The sequence below is a fragment of the Suricata suricatta genome, chromosome 3, assembly GCF_006229205.1.
Source record: "Suricata suricatta isolate VVHF042 chromosome 3, meerkat_22Aug2017_6uvM2_HiC, whole genome shotgun sequence".
NCBI lineage: Eukaryota > Metazoa > Chordata > Mammalia > Carnivora > Herpestidae > Suricata > Suricata suricatta.
In genome coordinates, this window is record NC_043702.1 from 115,234,573 (window position 1) to 115,246,142 (window position 11,570).

Below are 11,570 nucleotides of genomic sequence, written 5' to 3' on the forward strand. Positions count from 1 at the left end.
AATTCTGAACAGACTCTTGATTTGAGGTTTGGAAGGAAGAGAGGAGAATGAGATGCAAGATGTGTTAAAACAAAGCTTTCACACAGGTCAAAGCCTTTTGCCGGTGGTGTTTGAACCCCTCGGGCCACCTCCCTGTTTGCCTCGCCCACTACTTGACCCACAGCCACCCTTACTTGCTCCAAGATCTTCATAAACAATGTTTCCAACAGCTTTTGCTTTCTCGACATGGTCATCTCAGAAACCTCTTGTGAGACAGGGAACTGTACAAAGAATCAGAAGAATATTAAATATGGGAAAATAGCAAAGGGAGCTACCAGCTGTGTGACTTTGGGCAAATCGCCTTCCCATTCTGTGCCATCAAATCCTCATGCACTAGATAATTCATAATGTCCTTTCCAGCTGTCATACTCTATGTCACTGAATCTAATAAGATACAGGAAGCAACAGGGCATACCGTCTTTGCACTGGCAGTCACCTGTGGAGGAGGGACTTTGTGTCCTGGACCAGCCAGTTCAGTGTAGCTACAATGGGAAGGTGAGAGGAAAACCAAACAGCAGGTTTTGGATTGTCTCAAGTACAGTATTTCTAGATACCCCCAAGGTCTCAGGAATGTAGATACTCATTCAAAGAGGTTTGGGACCATTTCCTCATTACCCGGATTCTCCATGTTAAACAAACAAACAAAAAAAGACAATAAATGGCAAAGAGACGCTAAGGCATCAGACCAGGGGCCGCTGCGTGGGCGCTGTCACTCCTTCCTGCAGGTATCAAATCTAGCGACTTACCTGGACGTAGAAGATGTCATTCAGAAGACATTGGAACTTCTCATCCAACAGTGTCTTGATTTTATTTTGAAGGTTGGTCTCTCGTTCTTTATAATGTTTACATGTTTCCAGACCTAGTACATTGGCCATGAACATCTGGATGGTATAAAAATTTTGACCGAAGCTGATCTTAGTCAATGCAATAGCAATAGTCCTGTTCATAAGAAAGCCAATAGCAGAATAGAGTTCTTAAACATATTTTTTGAAAATAATAAGAATGAAGGAAGGCTCTAGGTTTTCCATATTCAGCTGTTACACAGAAATCTCCTATGTTATCTGGAAGCTGTTCTTTACTCCTGCTTCAGATACACTCCCTCATTCCGTTATGTCCCGGAGCCCTCATAATTGACCCTGGCCATATCCTCTTTCTGCAGTCCTACCCCCACCACCTTGCTCTATGCCCTCAGACTCTCACCCACACTGCTGAGGAACATGCTACTACCCTTGCCTGGCACCATGATTCACCACTTCACCTTTACAGAAGCTGACATACCAGGATAGACACCAATTCCCTCTCCTATCTATAATTTTTCAGTGGTTCCCAATACCAAAAGGTAAAAGTCTGAACTTCTTTTCTGTGACACATAAGACTTTTCCAGGTCTACTCTTGCCCTCTGCCCAACAGTCCATCTGCCACCGACGAACTGGTGAGAAATCCCTGCATACCTAGAGTGGTTTCTTCTGCCCATGCCTTTGGGTAGGCTGTCTCCCCAGCCTGGAAGCTTACCACCTCACAGCCCCTGCTAACCCCTCGTCTCCTGCTCATCTGTAAACCTCAGCTTAGGTGCAGCCTTCTGGGATCTTCCCCGGAGCCCCAAGGTTGTGTCGCATACAAGGTTGGCTCCGTCCTAGCTCTTGCAGTATGCTGTCCCACACCCCTATCCCTGTCCTCTCCGATCCCATTTTCATCATCTCTTTCCTCTTCCATGAGAGCTCTCTGAGGGCAAGGATCTGATATTATTCACCTCCGGGGCACTGGCCCTTGTCATGGGTCGACTCGTGTGCCCCCCACCCCCAAATTCATGCTGAAGTCTTAGCCCCAGTACCTCAGAACGTGACCTTATTTGGGAACAGGGTCATTACAGAAACAGTTACATAAGTTGAGATGAGGTCATAGTGGCATAGAGTGGGCCCCGAATCCCAAATGACTAGTTTCTTTATAAGAAAGGGGAAAACAGACACAGACAAGGCTCAGGGAGAACATTAGATAAAGGCAAAGATTGGGTGATGCTTCTACAAGCCAAGGAACACCAGCGATTCCTCACCAACCTCCAGAAGCTAGGGAAAAGGGCATGGAACAGACTGTCCCTCACAGATCTCAGAAGGAACTGACCCCCACTGTCACCTCCGTCTCAGACTCCTAGCCTCCAGTACTCAGAGGCAACACATTCCTGTTTATTAAGCCACCCACTTAGTGGTATTTTGTTATGACAACTCTAGGAAACAAACACAGCCCTCAAAAGTTCCTGGAATGTAGTAGGTACTCAATAAGTGACAGAATAAATGAAGAAATAAATGTTTTCTGGTTATTATGAATTATCTCCTTAACAATGTTAAAGATTTTTACAAACTGGCCTTTCTCAGACTTGGCATTGAAAAAAGAGAAGAAGGGCGCCTGGGTGGCTCAGTCAGTTAAGCATCCGAATCGGTTCAGGTCATGATCTCACAGTCCATGGGTTTGAGCCCTGTGTCGGGCTCTGTGCTAACAGCTCGGAGCCTGGTGCCTGCTTCAGATTCTGTTCTCCCTCTCTCTCTGCCCCTACCCGACTCGCTCTGTCTCTGCCTCTCAAAATAAAGACATAAAAAAATTTTTGAAAAAAGAGAAGAAATACAGTTAATATATGGTTTACATGAGCCTTGAGATTCGATGGTGAATGGATAGGAAACACCATCGTCATCATCTCAGTCACCATCACTGTTACTGAGCATCACGCTGTCCACTGTCATGCGGGCGCCCCATGGGTTCTCCCAGAGAGCCCTCGTAACATTTCTTGTACGAAAACACATGCACGTGGCGAGAGAAGTACATGAGCTCTGCTTTCCCAAGGAGAATGCAGAGGTCCGCCATTCTCTATCTCCATGCACAGGGCTAAATGGTTTGAACTAGTGATTCTCTTCCAGCCAGCTGGATCCATTTCTGTGTTTCTTTTGTAGACCCAACCTAGCCTTGCTCTCAACGTCCATGCCAGGAGTTCTCAAACTGTCTGCACACCGGGATTACTTAGAAAGCTTTAAAATGTTGATAACCAGGCCCTGCCCAGAGTTAAATCAGGATCTTCAGGGGTCAGACCAGCTTCTCATTTTCTTAGTTCAATCTGTTACTTGTTAATTACTTACAGTACAGAGGGCATGGCACCCAATAACTGAGAACCTGTGGGTAGTTTACATAAGGCAAATTACATGGAGGAGATGAACATTACAATAAATGAAACTCTTAAGGACATCAGGATTCTCGGAGTTCTCAAGAAATGATCATCGCAAGACACTTACCTGTGGTTCTCGCCTTGGGCCAGATAGTCAATTTCCATAAGTAGCTGGCTTTTTCCATGTCCTGGTAAGCCTTCGTACATTAGGACTTGGCTACGGTTGGACACCAAAAATTCCTTCATTCTACCCGTGAAGTATTTGATCTCCTTATCACGTCCTGTTATTTGCATTGTTTAAAAAGGAAGCAAACCTAATCAACATAAAATAGTCTAGACATAAAACAAGCACACAGTGATACAGCTCCTACAAATACCTTTAGAATTTTCACGGAAGTACTGATGAACGTTCTTGAGATCCTGTGCACTTTAAAAATTTTTGAAACCTTTCTCTGGGGCTTTCCAGTTAACAATGTGGTTTTACAGTCTTTAGTTGATTCCCATATGCTGTGGGGCCACGTATTTTTAGAACACTCATCATAATGTCCATTTAATATTAGTGTAGAAAACTGAGATTGAAGGTAGTAAACTGCTGGGATTACACGCCCCAGAATTGAACCAGGCTTGTCTGACCCGGGTGCTTGTCTTCTTTCCCCTTTTTTTCTTCTATAGCACACTAGAACTAATCTATAGATTATTACATTGGGAAATAAATTTATTCAAGTCAGCATTCCTAATTAAAAACATTTATATTTCTAATTCTGTGAAAGAAACTTGCTATCTATAAATGAGAAATTATCCTTATCTCAGGGCTCCTGGAAACATTATAAGTGTTAAGAAAATTGAATTTGTTTTCAAAAATCATGTGTAGATTATTTCTACCACAGGAAAGACCTATATTATAAAATATAGTCTTTTTCTGATTATAAAACACACACATGCTTGCCATGGAAAATATGGAAAACTTAGAAGAAAATAAACATCACCTTGGTCACAGCCCTGACACTTCTTTTTTTTTTACATGTAATAGGAAGCCTGACATCTGAAACCCAGCCCACAATCATGGGAACCTTTCAGGGCTGGTTCTTCCTTCTTGGCTGGATTGGTCACTGCTGGGGGCCCATTTTGGACACCCGTTCACAGAGTAAACACACAACCAGGTGTCATCTACTGTCTAGTGAAAACCAGGAGCATGACTCTATGTGACTCTATGCTTGGATGTTTTATACAAAGCAGCGAAGTGTTGTTTACTTGGTAATGTGAATTTCTGGCATGATTCAGTGAGAACCACTTCGCAGACTTTACTGCTTCATTTGGGGGAAACACTCCCCTTCTGAAAATGTATTTAAACTTCAGTGTTGTGAGATGTGTCATGCTCTTCTTTGGCCAGAACCTCACGTAGGTAACTCAGAAGATGGAGTCCAGAAGGCCACAGAGCGGCATCTTCCAGCTCTCATACAGGTAAGACCTTATCAACTGTCTTTCAGCTGGCCTCTAAAATAAAGTCAAGTCATCTTGACTTGAGGTAATGCACCCTGTTTCTATCTCAACAAGGCCCTAATATCTGGGACACTTTCTGAGTATAGTTTTGTTGACATCTATGCTGTCAGTTAGCATATATGGTTTATTTACAGGACGTCTTGTAAAAGAAGGGTATTTCCTATAATCCTCCCCTCTGATAGTTTCATTCCAGCTACAGCTTTAAGGAATGGCATGTGGGCTTGATCTTTACCCTACACTGATGGAATCAGGGCAAGAGGCGACCAGACCAGACTGAGAAACACATGCAAATTGCACCAATGTGTCCTACTCTGGCTGTCAGATGGAGTCCTCAATCTTACACAAGGGGGTTAGGACTTCCATTTGCTGCCAGTCCCTATCATATCAACAATCATATTGTAGGAGGGAAAGTAAGTCCTCGGAGGAGGGTGAGGGTGAGCATTCCTTCTCCTTTCCAGCCTTCAAAAGGCTGGAAATCTATATTTATAAGAAGTGATTAGACTCTGAAAAACACACTGCTGTGATCCAAGTACCCACTGCAGTTCTGGAACTGCTGCCTTCTTTCAGGTTCTGCTGAAATCAAGATCTGTCCTGATATTCCCCCAAAGTGTGGGACAGGGCCTCCTCCTGATTGTCCTAACACAGTTAGGACCAGGATCTAACTTAAGATGATACTTTCAGGGATGTTCATCTAACAGAAGAAAATTATAAGTGCTCTGGAAATGGCTGCCTTTGGAATCCACAGGCCTATCCTGATGGAGGTTTCTTCCCCCAGAGGGTGTATCCTTACTGCATTTTAGGCCCCCTTCCCTATCTAGTCTAATCTAGTCTCAAGTTAGCTTTCTCTTGATAGGCTCCGTGACACCAAGAATCAAAAAACATCACCACCACTGCCAGATAGATCATAGATCTAAACATAAAAGGTAAAACAAAATTTATGGAAGAGAATCTAAAAACATATCCTCACAGGGCACCTGGGTGGTTCAGTCAGTTGAGCGTCTGGCTTCAGCTCAGGTCATGATCTTACTGTTAGTGTTTTCAAGCCCCATGTTGGGCTCTGTGCTGACAGCCAGCTCAGAGCCTGGAGCCTGCTTCAGATTCTGTGTCTCCCTCTCTCTCTGACCCTCTCCTGCTCGTGTTCTTTCTGTCTCTCAAAAATAAAAAAATAAAATAAAATAAAATTAAAATAAATAAAAATATGTCCTCACAACTTTTGGATGATGAAGAATTTCTAAACGGTACACAAAAGCACTAACTATAAAAGACTGGTAACTTGAATTACATGAAAATAAATATTCTGTTCATTAAGCACATCACTAACAGGGTAAAAAGGCAAGCGCAGGATGGGAGGAGTTACATACAGGAAAAACAAATGAGAGGGACCCATTTCCAGAATATATAAAAAATTCCCACAGATCCATAATAAAGATTACAACCCAACTGAAAAAAAGGCAAAAGAGTTCTACAGACTCTTTACAAAAGATGATGCTCAAATGGCCAACAAATATTTGAGAAAGGAACTCAACCATATCAGGGAAACACAAATGGACATCCCAATGAGACCCCACTGTACACCCACCAGAGTTACTACAATTATGAAGACTTAAAACTCAGTTGTTGGTAAGGATGAGGAGCTCTCACAACAATATAAGTGAACATAGCCATACTGGACAATTATTTGGCATCATTACCAAACCCGTGCCCTTTGTCCTAAACAGTTTCTGCTCAACAGAAACACGTACATGTGTTCACCAAAAGACACGTACAAAAATCTTTATGGCAAAAAACCAAGGATTGTTAACTCAAATGTTGTACAATGACAGAATGAATAAATTGTTGCTAATTTATGAGATGGAATACTACACTGCAATGAAAATTAGTAAATTACAGCTGTACCTAACACTGTGGATGAATTTCATAAAATAGAGTTGATTACAAGAAGGCATACGGAATTACACAATGCATGATTTCCCCCATATGAACGTCACAAATGGGCCTGAGTCATCTCGGGTATTAGAGGTCTTGGGGAAAGGGTGGCAGAAAAGCATGTGAGGGTTCTTGGAGCACTGCTATTTTTCTATTTCTTCACCTGGAAGATGGTCGTATGTTTGTTTGTGATAGTTCATTAAGATGCAGACTTAACAGTGGTGTACTTTTCTGGATATTTTGTTATAGTTCAATAAAGAAGCTTAAAAATCAAGGCCTGCTACCTACCCAGCAAAGGGTAGCCCTCCTCTCTGTTGCATTTGAGGTATGCCATACCAAACATCCTGAAGAGAAGAAAAGAAAAGATGTCAGAACAGGGAAATATTGAGAGCAAGAGTGGTTATAATTCTTAGTTACCAGAAAGTCACCTTTTTGATCTCTAACGAGAATCTATCCCCTGACTCAAGGGTTGCAGACACCAAGGGGAAGGGAAAGAGAAGTTCTTACCTGCCAATAGAAGGTCCAAACAACATACATAGATTTTTCATAGTGCCTGACACAGTGTTCAGTAAATGCTTGTTGAGTCTGCATTGGTATAACTGACCCCCTTTCTAGGGAAACCAGTCCCCATCATGGGACCCTTAGACGTGGATGTGGTAGACTGTCTCACATCCTAGGAAGAGTCCAGCAAGTGCTCAGACAGTAATAGGCCACCTTGGTGAGCACGTGCTGTGTGCCTGGCAGTTTCAAGTGCTCTACACACCCTTCACTCCTGACAAAATCCTTATTAAGAAAGTACTATTATATCCATTTTACAAATGAAAATTGAGGTACAGAGAGTTTTATTTGCCTGACATCCCTCAGGGAGTGGGGACAGAACAGAGGATCCTGACAGAAATTAGTATCTATAACCAGGCCAGTGTACATATGCTGGCCCACTGTGTATTCTGTGTTCATACATAGCTAATTTTGTATATTGTATATGTTGGTCTTCCCAATTAAATTGTGACCTTTCAGGGCAGGACGCAGGCCCTGTTCATATATGTATGCATATTTCTACACTGTCTTATTTGTAGAAATGGTATAGAAAAACAAGGAGGAGGGCAGCCTTTGGGATCAGATGGTCCTGAATTTCTGCGGGAGACTGACTGTGTTAATAGCACCACTTCCTGACTCCTACTTGATATGATTGATACTAAGAATAAATTACATATTTTGAGGTAAAGTACTTGACAATAAGTGGTACAAAAAAATTAGTATTATTCATTCATTTATTCAGACAGCACTTTATTGCTGGTCTATGCATGCCAGTGCTGAACCCTGGGAATATAAAGGTGAATAATAAAGACTCCTTGAACCAACTGCAGCCCTGATTCTGTTATCTGACCCTGTAAGACCTAGATTCTATGCTTTTTTTTAAATTTATTTTTGAGAGACAGAAAGAGACAGTACGAGCAGGGGAGGGTCAAAGAGAGAGGGAGACACAGATTCTGAAGCAGGCTCCAGGCTCTGAGCCAGCTGTCAGCACAGAGCCCAATGTGGGGCTCGAACCCACAAACCGTGAGACCATGACCTGAGCCAAAGCTGGATGCCTAACCAACTGAGCCACCCAGGTGCCCCTTTAAGATCTAGATTCTAGCCCACTAATATAAAGAATAACACCTTTCTACTTTCCATGTTACTCATTCATTTACTTATTATCGAGTGCCTACTATGTGCCAAGCCCTGGGCATATAAAAATGAACAAGAAATAGCTACTATCATCAAAAAGCTCATAATGTAGTAAGAAAAGTCTATCAGATCAGTATTCATGACGGGTACATTCTAGAGTTACACAGAGGAGGAAAATGCTAAGTTGACTGTGGTTTCCCAGTAGACTGGGGAGGGGCTAAGGGATGAGGAGGACCATCTATTTGGACAGCCCAGAGTAGGGGGCACAGGAGGAGACAAGGTTGGAAAGGCAGCTGGTTGTATGTCATTTTGAGGGATTTGAATATTCTCATGAAAATGACTAGAGGCCACTGAAGGATTTTAAGTTCCATAGATACCTATGTATCTAAGCTGGGCTTCTGGGGAACATACTTCACTAAAAACCTAGAGGAGAAACAGTATCTTATACTCTTTTTGCCCCATCAATGCCTGGCACATAGTTGATATGATCAGTAAATACTTAATGGTTGGCCACTAAGTCCATCTGGGCCCAAAAAGACACCCAGACGAGGGGTTCTCTGTTCGGTTTGCACCACCTTTGAAGAATCGCCCTTAGATTATCAGCAGTGAGGGTAGAATGGGATCATCCACTAGGCTATACTATCAGTAGGATAGAGAAAGATGGAGGATTTTGAAATTGGGGCCTTGTTCTCAGGAAGGAATAGATTTCTATTTCATAAATTGGATTTAAATCAGACATGGGTGACTGGTGGTTTTCACTATCATGATTTTCCCACTTCTTTACTAAAAAAATACCACAAAATCAATGCCCCACACTCACATTTTTTCATTAAGTCCCAGACACTGATAGATGGGTTCAGGATCCACAACACCTTTCATGACTCTCTTTGGAAGCTCTTTGAAAAAGTAGGTTGGGAGGTTTCTGCTGTTGTAAGTGACAGAGTCACAAGTCACAATTCCTGGGTAGTACATCATCATCCTGGCAGCCATGTTGACTTTCTGACCAATTACTAAAACAGAAGGGAAGAGGGCAAAGACCAAGGAGAAAACAGCCATTGAACTAGCAGAATGCAATGTGCAAAATACTGTCCCCAAGTGGCATGTTCAGTCTTTGTTCCTCCTGCCTTTGATGATTGACACAGAAGTCTCACCTTCAATTACCCATATTTTGCCGATGGCTGTTTAAAAGTACACAGGGAGTAAACTCAATTAGCTATTGGCCCAGTTTCTACCTCTCCTGGGAGGCTGTGGAGGCAACCGGCTCAGAGATATAAGTGCCGTGTGTGTGAAGAAGGTTGTGTACTCACGGTGGCCACAGGCCTGGGCTCACAGGGGAGGGGCAGCCAGTTCTCTGCTACAAGACACACAAGCAGGAGGGTGGGCCAGTGGGGCGGGGGGACACTGACCTCCAAATGAGGGACAAAATTGCACCTCTAATGCTCCTATGTGTGCAAGTTTTAATTTCATTTCATTTCTGAAATGAGTCACACCTTCATTTGTCAATTTCGTAAGCGTGAGCAAACAGGGCTGGAAAGGTAGGTGTGTGTGTGTGTGTGTGTGTGTGTGTGTGTGTGTGTGTGTGTAAGACTAGGCCAGGAGACATATTAAAGGGGCATACACTGTAGCCCACAGACAAGCTGGCATCCAAGCTCCACCCCCAGCTCTACTGCTAACTACGTCACCAAATTACTTGGGCAAATTCGTACTTTCAGATGCTCCCATGCCTCCATTTCTGATCTGTAAGTGGGAATGATAACAGTTCCCTCTCAGGGGGCAGTTTATAAAGATTAATGAGTCAGTTCACGCATATCACTTTTAACAGTGCCTGATGCCAGTAAGCCCTCAATTAAAAAAAAATTTTATTGCTTTTTATTTATTTTTGAGAGACAGAGAGAGACAGCTGGAGCAGGGGAGGGTCAGAGAGAGAGGGAGATACAGAATCTGAAACAGGCTCCAGGCTCTGAGCTAGCTGTCAGCACAGAGCCCGACGCGGAGCTCAAATCCACGAACCGTGAGATCTGACCTGAGCTGAAGCCAGATGCTTAACCGACTGAGCTACCCAGGTGCCCCAGTAAGCCCTCAATTAATACTACTACTAGTTAGGGGCACCTAGGTGGCTCCGTCAGTTAAGTGACTGACTTTGGTTCAGGTCATGATGTTCTGGTTTGTGAGTTTGAGCCCTGTATCAGGCTTGTTCCTTTGGATCCTCTGCCTCCCTCTTTCTGCCCCTCCTCCTGTGTGTGCATGTGCACTCTCTCTCAAAAATAAATAGACATTAAAATTAAAAAAAAAAAAGAAAAATGAGAAAATCTCAGACATCCTTCCATTGGAGACATGAATATTTCAGTATTTTAGATGTATTGTTTCTGAATATTTTAAATCACAATGCAGTTGAGGAGGGACATCAAAGCAGTGAAATCTGGAGATAACATATACTTTCTGTGGGAAGCGGCAAAGATTCAGCTGCTTGGCCATTTGCTAGCTGGGTATGTCACTCCCTGAGGGGAGTTACAAAAATAGGCAGGGGAGCGCCACTCCCTGTCAGGAGAAGCCAGAAGAACAAAGATCAATCGCCTACAGGCAGGGTGGTATCGGCCCTTCACGTGCTGTGCTAAAAATTTTAGTTTATTTCCTTCTTTACCCTAGCTTTAATCCCTTAACCCTGTTTCCTAGCAACTGACCTAGGTCAGCTGCCTTGTTTTCCCTCCTTGAAACCTTTATAAGATAGTGTTTTCTAAATAAAGAAGAAGAGGCTTGATCAGATACAGTGTGCTGTCTCCACTCTCTGCGTCTCCCTCCTGCCCTTTCTCTCCCTCCCTCAGGATCAAGAACCCACAAGGATTTACCGCCCTGTGGGCCGGGGCGGGACCTGACAACTTTCTATTTTCATTTATCGGGAATACCAGTATTCTTAATTTCTTTAGGAATTTTTAATAGGAATTAAGAGGAATAAGAGTCTAATGTTAACAGGAAATACTATAAAGGTGCCCCCACTCCATGAGTGTGCAGCCTCTACCGCTCCCCTCGGATGAGTACTTAGTTCTGACACTCATGCCCAGGCCCGGACATGCACTGTTTGCAAGTGACAAGCTGCCAATGGGCAAAGCTGCGTGGCTGGACTCCTCCTGGAAGACTCCAAGCTTCCAGAGGGCAGGGCCCTGGTCTCCCTCAGCTTTGCCCTTCCTCCCACAGGGCCAGATGACAAAGCGCGGCGAGAGGAGTTGGCTTGGCACACCTGTGTACTCATGTCTCACGGAATGTCCGACGATTCCACAGAAGGAGGTCC

The 11,570-nt window shown here is 43.4% G+C and overlaps 1 protein-coding gene across 1 annotated transcript in view; it reads right to left on the minus strand.

The window, feature by feature from the left end:
- Positions 1–11,570, minus strand: part of LOC115287066 (adenylate cyclase type 10-like) — a 76,024-nt gene that overhangs the window by 43,821 nt on the left and 20,633 nt on the right. The window contains exons 8-13 of the mRNA XM_029933344.1: positions 11,520–11,559; positions 9,105–9,294; positions 6,902–6,957; positions 3,315–3,468; positions 786–978; positions 174–260 (exon numbers count right to left, since the gene is read on the minus strand). Coding sequence (XP_029789204.1) covers positions 174–260; positions 786–978; positions 3,315–3,468; positions 6,902–6,957; positions 9,105–9,294; positions 11,520–11,559 — 720 coding nt within the window. The remainder of the gene's footprint in view (positions 1–173; positions 261–785; positions 979–3,314; positions 3,469–6,901; positions 6,958–9,104; positions 9,295–11,519; positions 11,560–11,570) is intronic.